At 35.3% G+C, this 21,022-nt stretch overlaps 2 protein-coding genes across 16 annotated transcripts in view; one reads left to right on the plus strand and one right to left on the minus strand.

Annotated features, from left to right (window-relative positions):
* Window positions 1-7,781, plus strand: part of Nf1 (neurofibromin 1) — a 52,190-nt gene extending 44,409 nt beyond the window's left edge. For all 4 annotated transcript variants that reach the window (XM_074138293.1, XM_074138295.1, XM_074138294.1 and 1 more), the window contains 5 exons: window positions 1,468-1,668; window positions 2,134-2,336; window positions 2,442-2,628; window positions 3,845-4,031; window positions 5,279-7,781. In XM_074138293.1, coding sequence (XP_073994394.1) covers window positions 1,468-1,668; window positions 2,134-2,336; window positions 2,442-2,628; window positions 3,845-4,031; window positions 5,279-5,364 — 864 coding nt within the window. In that variant the 3' untranslated portion in view covers window positions 5,365-7,781. The remainder of the gene's footprint in view (window positions 1-1,467; window positions 1,669-2,133; window positions 2,337-2,441; window positions 2,629-3,844; window positions 4,032-5,278) is intronic.
* Window positions 7,764-21,022, minus strand: part of LOC141459334 (gamma-tubulin complex component 2-like) — a 30,090-nt gene continuing 16,831 nt past the window's right edge. For 7 of the 12 annotated variants that reach the window (XM_074138310.1, XM_074138303.1, XM_074138299.1 and 4 more), the window contains 13 exons: window positions 20,723-20,877; window positions 19,700-19,828; window positions 19,288-19,464; window positions 18,914-19,073; window positions 17,193-17,352; window positions 16,605-16,849; window positions 15,772-15,943; window positions 14,486-14,660; window positions 12,880-12,936; window positions 12,607-12,750; window positions 10,057-10,143; window positions 8,835-8,994; window positions 7,764-8,568 (listed from right to left, as the gene is read on the minus strand). In XM_074138310.1, the coding sequence (XP_073994411.1) occupies window positions 8,414-8,568; window positions 8,835-8,994; window positions 10,057-10,143; window positions 12,607-12,750; window positions 12,880-12,936; window positions 14,486-14,660; window positions 15,772-15,943; window positions 16,605-16,849; window positions 17,193-17,352; window positions 18,914-19,073; window positions 19,288-19,464; window positions 19,700-19,828; window positions 20,723-20,877 (1,976 nt within the window). In that variant the 3' untranslated portion in view covers window positions 7,764-8,413. Of the gene's footprint in view, window positions 8,569-8,830; window positions 8,995-10,056; window positions 10,144-12,606; window positions 12,751-12,879; window positions 12,937-14,485; window positions 14,661-15,771; window positions 15,944-16,604; window positions 16,850-17,192; window positions 17,353-18,913; window positions 19,074-19,287; window positions 19,465-19,699; window positions 19,829-20,722; window positions 20,878-21,022 lie in introns of all 12 variants that reach the window. The other 5 variants (XM_074138301.1, XM_074138300.1, XM_074138304.1 and 2 more) reach the window with 5 other exon arrangements.

Here is a 21,022-nt window from a genome sequence, read left to right on the forward strand (position 1 = left end):
TTAGGGAGAAGTACTGTAATCGCAGTTTATTTTTCTTGCTCCTCTTAAAAGGAAGTACTGAAATCGCAGTTTAATTTTGCTATTTACGTACAAATACCTTCCTATTTTATTCAAAACGCTTTCTCAAAAAAATGGTTATTGAGGATGGTTTGGGGACCGCAACTATAATCATTCTTTAAAAAGATCTCTCCAGTGGTAGTTACGGTTCCGATTTAACACCTTATCAGGTTATAATGATAGAATAGCTTATTCCAAATTTTAAAAAATCTGTAAAGCAGACGTAACTTTGCAAATAGACAAAAAGGAAAATCTATCCAAAAGGTACAAAAATCTCCTTAACAAAAACTTACAGTTTTAAAAGTTAAGTATAAGGGTTGATTAAACGCCAAAAGGTACACAAATCAGCAGTTCCCAACATTTCATTAATACTTCATTGATATAATTTAAGTAATTTTACTGCATTAACTTTTCCTTCACATTTTTTAGAATTTATTAGATGTCACAGACCCTTATGCTGGCCAGTTCATTCTTAATATTTTTTTATTATAATTATGATAAAATGAGTGATGAATTATTCTGAGTAGTCACATATACATGCATGTTAAAGTAGAAAAAAACAAAGTTAGAGTCGGCCACTTTTTAAATTTCAATCACGGAGGATTCAAAACAATATTTCAGTCTTAAATTCGTCTTACCGAAATATTCGTGAGCACAAATAACATACATTTAATAACAAGTAGATTATTCAACAATATTTACTCATTTCTCAATTGTAATTTAATTTAGTCCCCCTAATTTTACTTATGGTAAAATACTGGAATAATTAGCTGTCCTAAAAATATGCATATCTTTATTTTCTTTATTTTATATTACATATATATAACATTGTGGGAAGAACACCTAGATTGAGAATGTAATTGAAGAAAACTATATTATTTGCGATAAAGCCAGATTATTTATTACTTATTATTACAAACGTTTGACTACAACATAAAATAACAATTACTTTAATCGAAGAATGAACTTAAACCAATGATTTTTATTTAAAAATAAAAATAAATGCATAAAATCATTGATGTAAAAAAAGTTTATGAATTTTTTAGCCTCTTATTTTTTTTATATTTTTTATAACGTTTTCTTTTTCACCTGTGATTAATAGTTTGATTATTATAGATAAATAGATATTACAGTCAATCTAAGTTAAATGGTGTGCTACTTGAGTAAATATTTTGTAGACGAAAATGGCCAGCATAAGGGTCTGTGACATCTAATAAATTCTAAAAAATGTGAAGGAAAAGTTAATGCAGTAAAATTACTTAAATTATATCAATGAAGTATTAATGAAATGTTGGGAACTGCTGATTTGTGTACCTTTTGGCGTTTAATCAACCCTTATACTTAACTTTTAAAACTGTAAGTTTTTGTTAAGGAGTACTTATCTGGATTTTGTATTTTTGTTTGTAACAGGCGACTAGTCAGCTGCAAGGTGGATCTAACGGTGCTGCCTGTGATTCAAGTGCCTCAGCATCTACTAGTAACAAGGGTTGGCACTCATTGGACCTCGGCTCGCAGATGCCAGTGTTGCAAACCTCAAGACAACTATTTCGCACTAAGCGGTCATCATCCGTGCCGTCGCCTAACAGCAGCGATTCGAATGACTCTCAAAAGGTTAGGCAAGTCTCCAGTTTTAAAAAAATATTTGTTCTTAAAATATATATAAAAAAATATTTGTTCTTAAAATATATATATCCACGTTTCTACTTAGATATTTGGGCTTGTTTCGTTTTTTCAATACATTTAGAGAATGTAAAATACGCGTGGAAAATGCACTTGGTACAGAGTATTGCCACTCTTTATAGTCCAGTCAGCATTCTGTAAAGTCCGTTCTTCTGCGCCAAGATCCGTTTTCAACTGTTAAACAATTTTAAAAATGCGAGCAGGTGAAAAGAGTATGTTTGGAGCTTTACTATAAAGAAAGTTTTACAACTGGTAGGTTATTTACAAACTATTTTGTAATTGAATTGTGAAAATCTGTTTTTTCAAGAATATTACAAGGATTTCTGTTTAATGACCCAGTACCATAAAAATATTATGGCCAATTTCATCTAGCATGAGATTCTTCGTTCTCCTCAGAATCGCAGTACGAGGGTATCCGTCTCGAATGAAAACAACGTACTTTTGGACCCAGAAGTGTTGACCGATCCGACAATCCAGGCTCTGGTGTTGACAGTGGTGGCGACTCTGGTAAAGTACACGACAGATGAAGCGGAGACACGGATTCTCTACCAATATCTGGCTGAGGCATCTGTAGTGTTCGCCAAAGTATTTCCCGTCATGTATGTAGATGTTCTGAAATTCTAAAATGGATGGTTCTGTTTTTGTAATAATAGAACTAAAAAACCAAAAAAAAACGCAATAAATGTTCTTCCTTATACTTGTAGTCACTCGTTACTGGACGCCAAGTTGACAAGTTTGCTCTCAACCTGCCACGACCAAATCTTGCTCAGCTCCGTTCAGGCCATCATACAAAACATGATCGCCTGTGAGGATACTAGCCTACAGCAACTGCATTTCCTCCAATCTTGCGGATTTGGCGGGTTGTGGCGTTTTGCTGGACCCTTCACTAAGGTAAGATCAGTGAAACATTTATAGTTGATATTTAGGGAACTATAACCATTCTCTACTGTGTCCCATGCCTGTGTAATGTATACATCTACTACAAAGGGTATCTACTATCTTGCCACCAAAGAAGCCCTATTCAATTTTCAAAATGTGAAAATATTTGCATCGAAAGTACAACAAAACTTATCAATATCAGTTACGAGAAGAATGAGGTTTACTATAGAATACATTGAACAGGCTCAAAAAACTGAGTGTTCGAAAATTTTTGGGAACGACGTGATTATTAACAATAACGAATTATTTCTGTTTTTTAAAACAATGCAATAGTGTGTGGTACTTGAATTTTTACGTATATTGTACACTGAAGTTGGTCTTTGAACAGCATACATTTATTGTGTTTTAGTTCATACCAACGTTTAGTGTTTATTGTAAAACATACATCTTTTCAATGCTACAAAAGTGTTTTTTTATTTTATTCCGAACTCCTAATTAAGTTTACTGTACATCACTGCAATATAGCTGTAAGAAGCCCCTAAAAAAAAATTATGAGACATCAGCTGGATTCGAACCAGAGGCCTGGAATCCAGTTCACTAACCACTTAGCCAATCCCTTCCCTAAAATTCTAAAATATTAGTTTTAATTTTAATTTAACATATTAAAAGCTTAAAATTATTGTGCACTTATAAAATATATAGAACAAGAGGAAATGCAATCTTACCGTAAACTGTTCCCAAATACAATATTCAGAACTGAAACTACACTAACGAGGTATACAACCTTGCCTCTCATGCCTAACATCTGTAATAAGGAGCAATGTATATATGCTTCTATGCTGCCCCATCAGTACAAAGTACAGGTATCAGATCAGTGTAGGTATTGAATTCAATTAATATTAAATGAAACTATAAAATTAATGGTCCTTCAAGCAAGCCTCTGATATATTGTTAGTCCGTTTAGTGTGCAGATCTACGATCTCATGTAATACATGGAATCAATTAGCAAGTGTTATGGCGGGGATAATAGAGATAGGAAGGTTATAAACGCGAGAAAAGGTTTTTTGTATTGTTTGAGTACTGTATGCAATTTGTATTGTGTATTTGTTTCGTCTTTTAAATAAAGATTTTGTCAAGTATTACGTATTATTTGGTATTATTTGGCATAATAATATAACAGCAAGTTTTAATTGCATTTGGGTGCTTGGGTTGTATTAATCTGTTACAGTGTAACTGTACGGCGGAGAGTGCTGAACACTTCGTCAACTGTCTGGAGGCGATGGTAGAGATGTGCATGCCGATGGAGGAAGGTGAGCAGGATATCGCGCAATATCCATCCATGCTGAGCGTGTCTTCTAATATGAACCTCTCATCCTCTCTGTCCAGTCTAACATTGGGCTCGCCCACTGATAAAGGTAAATCTCGCTGGAGAGTTGCTATTGCCATGTAACTTACTTGCTCAGTGTTAAACATCTCTTCTGCTGAGTTCACAAGGTATAATGTGCTCTGCTGACTTAGATTGTCGACCCTGCTATAGGAAGTGCTGACTCTAAGGATTGATCACGCTTTGGTCAAACTTATGTTCCAAACTCCCCTACCCTCTTTAAATTGTTTGAACCAAACCTGAGCAGTTTTTATAGAAACAGAGCTCCCTCTTCTACATCATTAACTAGAAGATGTTTTATGGTGAAAAAGTCTTAGGCTCACAAGATTTGTACTTCTCTTACCCTTTAATGGTCCATATTAAATAGTAAGTATAAAGTAAAGTAAAGTAATCGTCTATTTTTCCAGGCGGGGCTTAACGTCCAACTAATTAGGTGTCGTGGACGGGGGCGGAAGCTCATACTTTACTATACACAATTTTTTCTAGCCAATAAAAAGTAGTCATACGCGGGAAGCAGAGGTTCAAATAAGGATTACTGGGACATAAAAGTGTGACGAATTACTCTGGTTCTCTTTACTCAAGTACACAGATACTTCCCGAACCTTTAATTGGGTACCTAGTCGGCTCAAGTTCTTCCTCTTAAAAGGGACGAGAGAAGTTAAACTCAATTATAGTAATTTCCCTAAAGAGAGTTAAAGAAAATATAACTGCGATCACAGTGCTTCTTCTCAAGAGGAAAAGGAGAAATTAATAATAATAATTTTAGAGGGGTCCTAACATTTCGTGGAGCGAATTCCCCCCCTTCTATAGTATTCGCAGAGTCGTGACACATCTAATCAATTCTGAATGCAATGGCTCGTCATTCATGAAAATCGGTTCAGACATCGATAGTTGGAAAAAATTGAATACTTAGTTACAAAAAAAGGTAAAAAGGAGATCAGCAATTTCTTTCTTTCTTTTTTCTATTTTAGGCAACATTTTTTTCGAAACCTATTTGATCTACGACGTTGCGAAAAATTATTTTATAAACGAGGAATGCCCTTCAATTTACTAAAAATTTTGAATTTTATCCTAAAAAATAAAAAAAATTGTAATAGTAGGGTGTTTTACAGTACTCTTTTCGACGATCAACTTTTACTCAATTGTCTTTCCGGACAGTTTTAATATTGTTGCTTGAAGAGAATTTGTGAGTTAGAACCTTGAGATAAGAGAAAGAAGTGTGTATAAAATCAGATTTTTTATTTATTTGCAAATTTTATGGTGTGTATTCTGTTGCAGAACCTCTGATGGAAGGAGATACCAGTATGGGACGCAGTACTTTCAGCAAGTGTCGGCCATCTTGCAAGAAGATGGCGACTGAATGAGACTCACTGCGGCTGCTCACGTCTACCAATTTCAGCCTGAACTGGTTGTGAGCAGACCTCTGAACTACTACGGTCTTCCGCCTATTTTTTATGACTAGATTGTACTACTTGAGACCAAGTCTTTGACTGAGGATTCCACATCTCTTGGAACTAGCTCAACTACGAGAATTTCAAGCTGTACTAAAAATTGTAGCTAAATGACTTGCTTTACCTTGCTGCATTAAATCATAGTCGATGTGGTTATCTCTGATCTCATATCTTTATTTAATAAATGGAATATCTCAATTAACTTTTATTTAATAGTTGTAAGCTCTTTCTGTGGTGAGCTGTAAAATCAAGTAAAAGGTATTTGTAAACAAATACGTTCCGAAAATATTGCAACACCTAGAAAGAGTAAAGTTGCAGGTTTGAAATTGCAGTGTATAAGCCTTTAAATTACTTCTGCAATTTTTTGGCATTTAGTAAATAAATAGTAAGATTTTTTACTTACAAAAATTCGTTATTATGTAAAATTTGAGCATCACAAGTGGCTAAACATAAGTCTATCTCTACTTCTTCTTCTGTGGTTTCCTGGTTAAGGTTCAGCAAGGACTGAATTTCAGCGATCTATAATGTATTGCTCTATGTGATTGCATCTCCTATCTCTGCGTGGTGCTGAACTGTTCTCTCTGTAAGTAATATACTCTTGCTAGGCACGTATTAAAATTGTCTGTGCTAAAATATAGCTCTCTATTGTAAGATTGTCCTTGTTTATCTTTTATGCTTACTTATGCTAAAATGTTGCTCTCTAGAATAGATTTCCGGATTCTGTGCCCTTTTAGTTTTTCATATATCTAGTCTCTTCTAAAATGATCGCTTTAGCTAATAATATAATTATAAAATCTTAAGTCAAAGACCGAGCAGAGCTGAATTGCCTAGGCGTATATTCCTGAACTGAGCTAGGAAATTTGAGTTTTGATAAAATGCAACCAAAAGAAGAAATTGTGTGCCAATTTATAAATAATTTTTTTTTTCTACACTTTTATATTTATATTCCTACATCTTCTGTCTAGTTATTTTGTTATTTTTAAAGACCCCTCAAGTACTTTTGAAGGTGACTGGGTTTTTTTTATTTAGGCCCAGGTCCTGAGAGCCATGCTGCTATTTACATGCAGTAATTTTACTCGCCCTAAGTTATGGATATCCAATTATCTATTGTCTGGAGAGTCTTATTTCAAGGCTTAGACCTGTTATTGTCGATCACTTTGAAAGCCTAGGATTCTTCTTCTAAACGACTAATGCGAACAAGCAGTTGAATCGTTTCTAGTAAGTTCGTTTAAGGATCCCCAACTAACTATAGCTACAGAATAATATAAGCCACAGGACACTTGTGAAAAATAAGGGGCCACAGAAACTGCCGAGAGGGCCATGAAATATTATTAAAAACTCTGAATAGGTGCAGTCTAAAGTACACTAAAACTACCGCCGTAGAACTCTAAGAAATTCTTATAGATTTACTCCGTGATTCCTTTCTCCAAATACTACAAAAGAACCCCTTCAAGTTTTTGGATATTCTGGAAAAAACAGAAAAAATGGAGTCCTTTCAATGAAAACAGTTTTTTCCACATTAGTTTTCGGAGTAGCTAATAAATAAAATTGGCTTCAGTAACTTACTTATTTATTGTCAATAAATACTTGAGCAAAAACAGATTATGCCTTTATTATTCTTTCGTTTAATTGCGGCGCTGTGAAAGAGTGGTGCAATTCGACTTTGTTCCCGATTGGCGAGCTGTATCTGAACTCTATTCAGCACAATTGTATATGCTTAATGCTGCCTAAAGTATCTCTATGTAGTCCTCAGGAAATGTTCTTCTGCAGATACTGCTGAATAGCCCAAACCCCACTCCTCGGAGGGTCGCTTATCCTTGGCTCATTTTTTCAGGCTAAACATTTCACTACGAAAGTAGTAGTGAAAGCATGTTATATTAAATTATTTGCCTCTAAAGTTACAGAGTTAATTTTCTGGCACAAAGTGAATTATAATTTTGAAAAATAAACAGGTGTCTTATTTTTTACTCATTAAAGTAAAGCAGCCAAAATCGTGAAAGCTTGGTAAGATCGTGGGGACCTTCGATTGCACAGCAAATTTCAATCGGAAATAGAAAACCTGACTTCCGTTCATTCCAAGACTCCCATTGAGTTCAAAATTTTAATTACATTATTATAGAAAATAAAAATGTAAAATAAAAGATGAAACGTGAGCAAAATAATCAATTTCTAAGAATCTTACAAATTGTTTGATTCCAATTGTTTCGATGTTCTTGAATATTTAACGGTAGCCATCATCGCATATGCGTATTGGGCCGTTTATGTATATTAATGAAAACTCCAAAGGTTTTTAGGCAAAGTATTAAATAAAGTTTATTGTAAATAAGTAATTGGTATTATTTTATTATTATTTTTTTTTTTTTTATTTTTTGCTGACAACACCCTCAAAGTTATAGAAAATGTTTTAAAATTTTATTAATAACCTAATTATTAATGGATTTCATGCATATATTTAGCCCTGAATGTCCGAAATTTTTGGGGGAAAAAAGCAAACAAACAAAGAAAAACAAAAAATAAAACATTCAGACCGAAAAGAAGATTAACCCCAAAAATTTGTATAGGAATTCCTGATCTAGTTTATCTAGAAAATCACGGAAACATCAACACAATTTTTGACTTGAGAGGTGTAAAAACATATGTTTACGTGTTACTTACTGAAGCAAAGGTACTTACTTACAAATGACTTAATTATGGCTTAAGAATAAAGACAATATTTTTATATTATATTTAAGGCGCGTCAACATCTGAGCTTATTGCTGCCCGGAACTTTTTTCATGCACTGCCGGCCTTTGGACAGTGTTCTTTCGTAACAGGCAACACTGTCCATCACCGAACAGAGAGCTGTAAAAAGCTCCCAGGAAGAGAAAATCTAAGGGCTAGCAGCTGTATTCCAACCCGAGGACTCCGCGTTGGAATTCAGTATTCGCTAATCACTCAGCTAATCCTTCCCTAATGAAGACTATTATAATATAAAACATAACAGATTATTGTTTTTGCAAGAGGCGTTGCAGGTACAATCGAGGAACAAGTCGTAATTCCTGCCCGGGTCGCCCAGACTTCTATGTTCCACTCCGCTACTTTTCCAACATAGAAGTAAAATAAAAGTTAAAGTTGGCCCTGCAACAAATAAGTTGATATGAAAATAAAGTGATGGTTCTGAACTCAGAAGTCTGAGAATTGATACCGAGAATATTCTCAGACAGCTGTGAGGCCTGCCTTAAACGTTTGCTTTATTTTCGTGCTCTGCGATCTAGCAAAACAGGAAAGTTCAGAGCAGAACCGTTGTCGTAGTGTATGTGGGTTGCTTGGTCCACATTCACTTACATATTCTATTCTATTGGGTCAGGTAAAATCTCTCTAGAACAAACGTTGTACAAACCTACGTAAAATCTCCGAAATTTTAGTGGTTCCTTGATCGGTACAGCTCAGCTCCGCAATGGACTGCAGAAACAGAATGTACTGAGACTGAAATTTCTCATCCAGCTGGTAAATAGTCTTAGCAAAACTGTCGCCCGATATGTTTAGATCTAGTTCAGATATCGTCTGTAATACAAAATAGAAGAAAAAAAAATAGTTATATACTATTATGAAAATAATAAATTACTAATATATACTATCATTGCATGCACAAGGAGGTTACGAGCAAGTGCTATCTCCAGGGTAGGAAAACTAAACAGCAAACCAAGGCCAATTTCATTAGAAAGTCAGCAAGGAACTCCATCGCCTACGAAATCTACGATTAGACCATAATAAGACGAACACATTAAATTCAAGGCATTAGGCAGTGTTTGTTCTACCTACCATTAAGAAATTACAACCTGCACTCTCATAATCAGTGGCAAGTCACTTAATCAAACAAAGACTTCATTACTCACGGTATTAGCCAGTATGTATTTTTTTATTTGTCTAACATTAAGTCAACTACAACCTAGGTACACCCATGCCAGTGTTGAGATATATCAAAATTACCTTAATCTGTCTATTCTAACACACTTCTATCTAGTGTGTGTTTGTTCTATCTGCATTAAACCAACTACAACCTGGACTTTCACATGACAGAGGCGAAATCTGTCCGAGTAACCTCAATTAGACAAACACTTCATTACTGAGGGTATTAACCAGTACGTTTTTACTATTTTCTATTTAGAGTTTGTCAGTTTAGAGCTTAACCAAACCTATAATTATTTTGGGTATTGGCCAATATAAAGCCTTTGATTAGGACCCACGTCATTACGGCGAGTGTTGGATGATTAAGTTTGGATAGAGCTGTTGTTGTACCATTAATGGACAACACTAACACAGTAATTAATTACTGTTTCATTGCGTAAATGTAAAATACTAAATACATGCACTAAAAATTATTTTTAACAGCTAAAATTTTTGAAATAATCTTAAACATTTAGAAGAACAAAATCATGAAGCGAAACATTAACATTTGAGAAACTTCAATCTGCTACTTTTATCTGCTTGTGCGGATAAAAAACACGATGCATTATTTATTACGTCATTTGAGGGTGGATAGGAAATTTTAATTATTGAGGGTGTTAATAAATGAGCGGTGAGGAAACGACAAAGCAGTCCTCAAATACATCAATGAACCATTACCCCAAAATTGGTAGTAGACTCAGCCATTTCTGATACATCTGTTAAGCTGCTAGAAAACTCAGCCTCTTTCTGAGCCTTGCGCGTCATCTTAAAACACAGAACAGACAATTAACACTCAGAAATTACACTCATACTGCAATTATTACAATTGTAAGTTAGCTAAGTCCTCTTAAAACTAAATGTTCAAGTGTATGTGGTCTAGAATTGTAGTTACAACTTGACTCAGTTTCGTTGATTATTTGGGTATTGAAGAATGGTGTTATGAATTGCTCTTTCAAGAATTTAACAATTGTTTGAAGAATCCTGTTTTGTGAGATAACTGCCAATCGTTTGATCGAGATGAATGATTTCTTTACAGTCTCAGAAACGATATGAACGTGGATCAATGTGAGGATACACAAAATGTTGGTCTTGATGTTTCCATCTTAACTGACATAATTCCATCTTGATATGTGGTTAAATATATGGTTCATTTGTATGTGTTCTGTAATTAACTTACCTTTGATTAGAATTACCCTCTCTTATATGTATTTTTTATGTAAGTAACCACAGCACTTTCCTTACATAGCACAGAAAATCATCACACTTTCGGTTTCCCAAAAACAAAGATACTTAAATCAGAAACTAACATAAAAAAAAAAGAAAAGTGCAAGAAATGATATGCATATCAAAGACAGGAAACAGTCTAATTTTCAAAACTGACACGAACAATTTAAACAACCTATACGCCAACTTACTACGTAATACTTGACAATTGGCAACATTGACCTTCTCACAACCAAATACATAAAACCGATCACACTCAGTCCATGAACAGACAAGACAGAAAACACACCAACCTTTAGTGATGTAAAATATTCATTGTCAATTAGGTAAACAATTTTGTAAATTACATTACATTATACACATTCATTTTAAAATAATTATTGTTACTACACTGTAAGTATGTTCCACAGTCTGAAGATGACCTAGTCCCTAGGTCGAAAGCTCGGCATAATAAAAAAATACAAAATATGACTGTAATTGGCAGTTATTTTTTCATACTATTAAAACAATGAATAAGTAACCAAAAATAATGAACAGTAATTTTTATGTAAGTTTACTTAATCAAGTTTTACACTGAGGCAGTTCACAAAATCACTCATATCGTTTTCTTCAGAAACCAAAAACGCTACTGAAATGCGGATTCTGATGGTAAACTTCATTAAACAGTTTACCGAAGAAATTCATCAGGAGAGCGCAGTAGAAAACTTAGAGACCGACACTATTTCGCTAATAAAAGAGATTCGTGGATCCCATAACATGGGGAGAATAACACAACCACAGGCATGTAATACCAGTATTGCAGAACTTTTGAAAAATACGCATCTGCTGCTGAAATGAGACCACTTTTTTGTCAGAAGTCTACTTGCACAGCACGACCTTTAAGCACTGCAGATTTGCGAAGAGGCATCTTTTAGCATCTACACAGTTTTAGCTATCAGGATTCGTGGATCAAGAATTAGTATTGTATTGTATTCCAGCGCTACTTTTGGGCAAACGTGAATGCTGCACCTGCATTTCCCACCAGAACACAAAATTCAACATCACACCATTTTCCTCTGGGGATTTTCGCTCCAAGTTCGAACACATCCTCTACCATATCATCTGACCATATATCATCCATATCCATTTCTGAAGTGTGTACTTCAAAAATATCATGGCCTCTATTGTCGCAGATACCAATTAGTGAGCTTGTTCATTATAACGGGCCGAGGACATCACTTTGAGTACGATTGTTTCAACAACTAGTAAGCATTAGATGTTGTTAAACAACAACTCACTAGTCAATTACGACTCAGCCACCAAAGGTCTTAACGATTAAGGAGCATCTTATCCTTTTTCTGACGATACGGTACGCAAACCTTAGGCTCCGGCTTACACATAATTAGTGTTAGAAAAAAGTGACAAAACAATTCGACTATCAATTGGAGCGAAAACGTTTCAATAGACCGACTCAACCAGCTTTCAAGAGCAAGCAAGATACTAAAATTTTCACGACCACCATATTATGAAATGATGAGACAAGCAGCAATAGAGGAAGGAGAAAGAAACACAAGAACAAATTTTCCATGTTAAGTTTCAGGCGTACAGATTCCATCCATTATTTCTTTAATATGATTATTAAGGGAGGAATTAGCTAAATGGTTAGCATACAGGATCATGGGTTCAAATCCGGCTACCAGCACTTAGATTATCTTTTTCTTGGATATTCTTACAGCTACTGTCCGATGATGAACAGTGTAGTCTGTAATAGAACATTTCCGGAGGCACTGGCGCCAGTGACCTCAGATGATGACGCGCGTAAAATTAATACTTTCAGTTGGATCTGACTTTTACTAATAATGGATCTACGAGGTCCTCCCAAAAAGAAATGTCGTTATTGAGTCACAGTTGACACTCACTCAGATCCTCTTTAATATAAGCAATTTCTAAAAAACACTTTCGCACCAGAAGACACAGAAAATGGATATCCAATTTAAGGGCAAATTCGAAAATTTCGTTACTAACAACAATAAAGGTTACAAAATCCTTGCAGATGGCCAGCAGCGATTTGAACATCGGGAATAGTAAAGCGTTTGTTAGAAGGCAGTCGTTCATACATTTGTCTAGAAATCGCTTATGGATGGCAATCAAATCGTCAATTGATTTCACCTAAAACAAGAAACCAAACAAACAAGGCTTACTCATAAAGCAAGATGTGGGAACCAATAATTGTACTAAGAATAGCATTGTAGGATAGAAGCCGTCTTTCTTCGATTTACTTCGAAAACTCAAACTTACCTTGTTAGTGACAAAAGGACCATTATGTACATTACTAGAACTGCACGGACCAGTCACCTGAGGACAAACAAGTCAGCATTATAGGAAAGAATGAAATTCTTAGCTAATTACATTAGTAGGCACTCGGCTGACACTGCTGAAACACATATTGACGTGTACTCAGCTGATGACAAGCTGGTCTCATCCTCTTAATCCAAGGAAACACTTATGCTGTGGGTGTTAGCTCCAAGTGCCTTTCGAATCGGTGGCAAGAAGAGGTTTTATAATTTTGTTATCCAGGAACAAAGATGCAACATTACTAGGCATATAGTCCGACAGGATAGATGATCACTGATTGGGTACCATTAAAAAAGTGAAAAAAAAGTGTTGATGGTGTATTAACTGTGATAGGCATCAATGATAGAGCGTTCTTTAAAGGAAGAGGATCCTACAGATTCTTACTCTTTGTTTTGGCCATTGATATTGCGCCAGTCTGAGGTTTAATTTACTTACATTCCAGAGGGGGCATGGATCATTTAGCAAAAAGCTAATAGAGTAGCTTGGAGTATAATCGAAGATGTATGTGACAATTGAGGACTGAGAACATTCATTTCAAACTCTACAACATTACCCAAATCACACTTCTGACCTAACACAAGAACAGTTATTATTGGATGATTAGGAAATAACTTTGCGAGTTTTATAATTATAGCCGTGTAGCGGATATTGTTTCAGAACTCATTTAGAGAGCCTTAAACATGGTCGATAAGGGATGTTTGAATGAGAGGGACTGTACCCAAAAGGCTAAGGTTGCCCACTTACACGGCGTAAGAACCTGCAAAGTTTAGAGGAGCGTAGAAATAGTTTTTTTTTCCATGCAGGCCAAGTACATAGGAGTCATATTGAAGAATTAACATGAAATCATCACCTAATTAATATTAACACACAAGGCCCGAGTCCCCCTTGGTAGGCGTAAAAGCCAAGGATGGTCTTCACCAATATGGCAGACCAATGGCGTCCTACCACGTCACTGGTAGACGAAGCCCTTACTTAATGGCATTCAAAGGTATGCTTGCTTGAGCGGGACAGGAGCCATGGACCGCACCCAGGGGCCAAGGAGGTTTTTTTACATCTTCCATCACTTTACATATACATCCATTAGGACGGCCAGAAGATTCGAGTGCATGCTTCTACTCACCAGCCATTGCAGATCAAACAATGCATTGCATAGGCTTGACAGAAGATAACCTGCAGTATTGTCAGGGGAAACATAAAACCTCAAAGCACATATTTTAAAGTGATCATTGGTTACGCTCAGGATTTCAAAATCCATGCCTTCATACTTTGCCTAGGCGTACTCTCTAGTTTAACATACAAGCTTGTTAGGGTGTTCTAACTAGTGCGCTTCAACAATAGACCCTCTGGGTTAAGCTAGATGACAACAGGTAAGCCTACTGTGCCAGCTAGATGATCTGGATGCCACACATGTTATGAGCGAGAATGTCCGGCTCTTTGCCGACGGTAATAAAATACTGTCATTAGAACACAGACTAATTACTTGGCAGTAAGGCTTTTACAACAGCGGCGAGCACAGGTAAAAAAGTCTCTGTCAGCGTGGTAGTCTCACCTTCTTTAGCTCCAGCTGGAACTCAATCCAGTTAGGCTCGATTGCTTCCTCCATCATGTAGTATTGCATGTTCTGGATGAAGTAGATCATTTTGTGACGCAGTGCGAACGCTCCACTGTACTGATGCATCTGATCGGGTGGCAACTTTCGCAAACGTTGATCCAAAATCCAGACTCTATACATTACACACATACATAGGTTTATAAATAATAAATATTTAAAATCATACGGCACTTTAAAAAATAAATATTAAATTATATGTTCTGGATAATCATTTATTGTGGTTTATACGCAATCGTCGTTTGGAAGCCAAATGGAGGTGTACATTATTACGTTAGTGATTATTTTTAAGCAGAAGTAAGAAGATCTTTGTTATCAATAAATTAAATTGTAATAAATAAATAAAAATAGTTTCTCTAGAAACCTTTCATTGCATTATTAATAAAATCCTTTTATTGAGATAAGAATCCTAGACATTAGGGACCCTCTTGGAAAGGAATTTGATTAATTGCAAACGGTGATTAAGTATAAAGAAGTTACTGTAAAATATGGGGACTTCAAAGAAAAAAAAAATTAAGGTGAGAAAAGTAATGAAGTTTGAGAGGAGAAAAAAAAATGAGGTGGAATTGGGTTTGGCATTTCAGTGTAATGTACGGTTTTAAAAACTGTATAATGTTGGTGAGTATTAATTACGGCACAAATTTTCCTAGAGTGAAGAATATTTATGAGTTAGAATTTTGAGAATAGTAAAATAAAGTTGTGTGAATGTTCCCAGAGATTTTGTTTTTATTTTAACATTAGAAAATGGCGCTAATGACCCTTCAGCCAAAAAAAAAAATTGAAGACATTCAAGTTTACTAATTTTATAGTCTTCGTCCATGCCGTCATCTTGTACCGCCAATCCAATGGGAGGAGATCCACACCCCACTCTGTGATGGACAAAGTTGTCTGTAACGAGAGAACGCTGTCCGGAAAAAAGCTCAGGGGGCCATGACCTCAGTTGATGAGGCGCCTTAAATTAAATAATAATAATAAAACAAAATACAAATCTTCTGTAATTTCAAATTGCTCAAAAATAAAAAATGTAACTCCCTTGAAGCTGAATTAGAATTTCTAAAATTATAAAAATAATAATAATCATAATCATAATAAATTAAAAAAAACAAACAAATTTTTAGTGAACGAAAAATATCTAGGAACACCATATAACAAATATAGAAATAAACTACTGTTTGGACATTTCTGTAGTAAATGAGATATACACCATATTTGCAAGGTAATCTTACTTTGACAGTAACCTCTCCACATGTTTACAGTAGAATAATAGGCGAAATATCATCTGGTAGCAAGAGATGATTCTGGCGTTGAAGATTAGCGAAATCGGCCAGCGACATGCCATATTCAGCGTAAAACACTCGAATCCAGACAGACTGGTATTTAATTCAATAGATTTTTGACCTAAAACAGGAAGAAAAAGAGTCAATATTTAGAAAAAAAAAATGATGGGCCTAAAGGAGTGTTATAAGTGCCCAGAGGAACACAGTGCGCAGATTTACCACTTATACATTTTTTAGAGGAACTCTAACCTCATCTCTAAATTTCCACAAGTATGCGCACAGTAAATTTCCACAAATATCGCCAGTATAATTATGAGAAATGACATTCTTGCACCTAAACTGCTCATCACTTCAATGTACAGAACTTCACCAATACATTTAGGAACCTTCAATTTGTACTTCAAATTATCCCAATCAGTACAATGTAGTGAGCAGCCAATAATTGTCCCAATAACATTCGGAGTGGGGTTAAAAATTACAATTTTTAAACTTTGTTGCTTGTGTTTCGTTTTCTTTGTTTAAAATGTAATAAGCGACGAGCAAGAGCCAATAAAACCTGGGAGAGAAGTAAAGTATTAAGAGGAATGTACTTTAGTAGGGTGTTGTATGGTGATAGTATGTCACTCTGATATTTTGTTAAGTGAAAATCCTCCTTACTTTAAAACTGAGTTTTAAGCTGGAGTGAGTTTTAGGGCTTCTATTAATTCTGACATGTTAAAAAGACCTTACAACGGCCTGTTTAGAATTCAGGGTGAAAGCAAAATCAAATTGACTCAACATACAAGATTCCTCGTTGGATGCAACGGATAATATCTTGGAGACCTGGTAGCAGAGATCTTGTGGCTGCAAGACAATATTGAGATCGTCTCTTATCGAATCTTCAACGCCTCGAATTGCCATATCAACCAGTGTCTGCATTCTTGATGGGATGATGTCCTTGATGGGCTTGCACAGTTCATCGTCACAGGTGTCCAGAATCTGCGCTATGAACTCTCCTTGTTGGATCAAAAGGTACTTTCTCATAAAGCTAAAACATTTTTTTTTTTTTTTTTTGTGAATTCAGAAATGAAATCTCGAAACCATTGTTTATTTTATGTTTATTGTTTACTCATTAGTAAAAGTAAATAATAAATTAATGTCTATTTTTTCAGGCTTTACGTCAAACTCCCAAATCAGGTATCTTGGACGGAGGCGACTACCAAAAGTACTTTACTACAAATTTCTTTTGTTAACCATTAAATAAAATTCAAGGCCTAGACCGGGAATTGAACCCAGTACCACAGTATATCTTAGCTTTGCGGGTCTCGCCTATAACCGCGCAGTTATCGTGGCGCCTTCGAAACATGATATGGATCATTCACATTGCTTACGTAAAACGTTCCAAAAGTTGATACTCTTCTAGCATGTGTGTGAGCAAATAAGAACTGGAGTGAATGTACGCTCTACTGATTACATCTAGGTATTTAGATGGCCTCGAGGAATAACTAATAGCCTCAACTCTAGCTAGATTTAACTTCCTGTCGTGTGAAACTGAAAATAAAATTAGAATATACTAAGTCAAAGTAAACTAATTGGGTGAATTAAAACAAATAAAAAAATGGTGTGAACACTCACACGAGATTCTCTTGCCACAATTTAATAGAGTTAATAAATACAGTATAAATAACTAATATATACAACACAAAATATTAATAACACAAAATAAAGACTTTTTTTCTTCTTCTTCCTTTGGCATTAATGTATTATCATCATACAGCTATAATTTCTAATGTGACGCCAGACTGATAGAACCGACCGGTTCTTTCATTCACGAATCTAACTAACGCACTCATAAAAATAAATAAAAATACACTAATAAATACATCTGCACAAATAACTGCGACCTAACGCGATACATTCATACCAGACTAGCATACCAACATTCATACTTAAGGGTGGTACACGCGATATTCCGTCACACCCCTGTGAACTTAACCTAAAAAATACACCTAAGAGATAGATACTATAATATTATATACAAGTTGTGGGATGGTGTACTTGTTATTCCAACCATAACCGAAGCACCTAAACCTGACTCATTCGCTCACCTTTCATACTTGCAGACATCCAACTTTAAACACAAGCATACTGCAAATAAACAGGCTAAACATTACAAATGGGTATGTCCAATAAAATATGTTTAAAAAAATATGTTTTTGTACAGCAAAATTATTGAAACTATAATGCGCTGTTTTCTAAACGTTTAACGTTATCTCTTAACTCAAATGGAAAGGAAATCAATAATAAACTAAAAGAATACCTAAGTAATTCAAACCGAAAATAATCCCTGCGTTTGCAAATAAACTCTACATAATTCTTTAGAATATAAATAATCTCAATAAACTCTGAATAATTAGAAGATATTTTATCACTATGAAGAAACACCGTTTTCATCTCTGGAACGGCAATCCAACAACTCACTTTCGAGGAACTTCATCTCATTTCTTTGATTTTATCTGTTGTAGCACGCATGTGTTTATTGTATCCCTACAAATTTTAGAGTATCGCCCACTGTCAGAGGTGATTAATAGTTTGATGTAGAGATTTCGACTTCACTTATGTTTCAAATAAGAACACTTCTAGGAGGTAGATCTGTAGACTTCCCCTAAAGTGAAATTTCACTGTAATATGTGATTTATATGTCTTATTAAAGGATGCTAATGCAAAAATTGTCTTTAAACTTAGTATGTACTTGACACACTCATTGCTCTGTGACTTGATCGCATTAATGCTTCCAGAAAAATTAATTTTAGGCGTTTCTGGAGGAAGAAGGATATTTAGCATTCTTCCACAGTGTCGTTTCAGTATTATCTTTTATAACAGTTTAATGATATGGAGAATCAAGTATTTTTAAATAATACAGTACCTAGAGGTTTATAGTGAGAGAAACGTTAGAGTTTGCACCAGGTTTTTATTTTTTGCAAAAAATTTGTTAAGTGATAAAATTAAGAGAAAGGAACTTCCAAATACGTGATAAAAAATATATATATTGTTTTACATTGAAAAACGAGAATTTTTTTTTATCATTTATAGTAATAATGTGAGCACTCACCACCCTCCTTAATGACATTTAGGTATGCGCCAGACTTAAATATTTCATTTGTAGCGGACTCTAAAAAGGAAGGTATATGCACCTTCTTTAGATGGTAACGCTTCTCCCAGAAATCTGAGCTGTGACTGCACGATGCTCTCGGCTTCTCAGTGATCATGAACTACAAGAAATATAATTTCTAATCAAGTTAAATTAAGTTTGAGGTTGAACTATGAAATAGAAAAAAAAAGGAATAATATGGCCTGATCACAAATAGTCGGGCCAAGCAGAGCACTAACACGCTTATTTCTGTACAATGTGCAATAACAGACTGTGCCTGACTTTCAGACCCTCTTCCAATAACTAAAGATGGACTAGAATGATTCCGAACTTACCTCCTCAAATGGATCAAATATGATACCATTGAAAATCCATTCCTTTATGGATTGGAAATATGGCGCTGATGCGTTCTTGGTTAAATATTTCAGTAGGCTATGACTGGCCGGTGGTTCCATGTAGGCAATCGTTAGGCGATGCAGGTACGACAGTGTAGCAGCTCCACGTAGTTCTTGCTGAAACCAGAAAATGATGTTACAAATGTAAGTTTCTAGCATGTAAATGTCTGGCAGCAGTTCTGTTACTGCTAGGCAGTAAAAATAGAGGCTAATATCTACGCCAAAACATGTTTAGCTGATTAGGTTACACCTCTCCACACATATGAGAATGTCTAGGTTTAGATAAGTCTCTTATTTGCCTTAGTTTTCAAGATCTTCATAAAACATGCAAGCACCAATGTAACATACATACGACAGTGACATGCTCGGCAATTTCGCACAATAGTTCCAATGTGCTGATCGTATCTTGTATGTGGAAGTACAACTCCTGTAGACTCAAACCCCTAGTGATGTACACATCTTGCAGGTCCACGACGAAACTCTGCGAACAAATAGTAAACGAACACTTAATTACTAACATTGTCAGATAGGCTCTTTGCATGCCCCCTTGCAAATTGCCTTAAGAGTTCTAGATGCAGTATAACCGTCTTGATACACCAAGTCTGAACTGAACGCCACGTGTGTGAGTTTACATCTAAGCAACAAGTACTAAAGTGTATGGGTACTCTGCGCTTTTTTCCTCACGTTTCTAAAAATTCTTTTAATCGCCTATTTAGTATACAGCCAATTATTACTTTTCATAATTTGAACTTATCTTAGCCCTTCCCATAAGAGTCAACTACGGCCAGGGAGAAATTCAACGCTTAAATCTTTTATTAATCAGCATCTTTGACATGACATTAAATTCTTCAAAGAGAAATCATTTTCATTAAAAATAGAGTAGCAAGTTTTAGCTAATACAGAGTGAAGCGGCTTAGTTTAGTTAATTTTTTATTTCTCTGCAATTTGGTTACTAAATCATGATATTCCGAGTAGGGCCAGAAAATTTTAGCTTCTTTGTCACACAATTTATTAATCCTTTGCGTGTGTTTGCTGGGCCAGAGTATACTCAATATGACGCGATTGATTGAATTCCTGCATATGATTAGACATTTTTTAAAGATTTTTTCATAGATGTACACTAGAAAACAGGTAGCTATAAAGGAACTGCCAATAAAATCATTTTTATCAGCAAAAAGTACTTGAAAACTTCGGAGTAAAGGAAGCAGAGACATTTATTCATTAGTTGTCACACAGCAGTAGCTGCAAGAAATATACTAGTATATATATTATATAGTCCTAGTATATAGCTCAGGAACGCTTACAGCCCTGAAGAAGTGGCTAGCCCACTTCCAACTGCAGGAAATATCAAGGTAGCTTAAAATCCGTGTCACACCTTATATGCCTCCAGAGTCATGTCCATGGCGAAGCCAAGAGCCTGATTTACTCGGCCTGCATTAAGGAACCTGTTGTCTTCTATGAAACGACATAGCTGCGAGTAGCATGTACCCACTACCAGGCACTTCTCACACAAATTGTGCAGCTTAGGATCTGCAACATCAAATTGTCATGAATCATAGTAAGTCTGTCAATAATGTATTGTCATGTATTCAACAGTAAGTTTATGAGATTGTAAGTCGGGTCAATAGATTTGAGTCCTAATCATAGTGTTCCTGTTTAGCTGTCATATAAAGCA

The sequence above is a fragment of the Rhodnius prolixus genome, unplaced genomic scaffold, assembly GCF_049639745.1.
Source record: "Rhodnius prolixus isolate KJV_2025 unplaced genomic scaffold, Rpr scaffold_11, whole genome shotgun sequence".
Lineage (NCBI taxonomy): Eukaryota > Metazoa > Arthropoda > Insecta > Hemiptera > Reduviidae > Rhodnius > Rhodnius prolixus.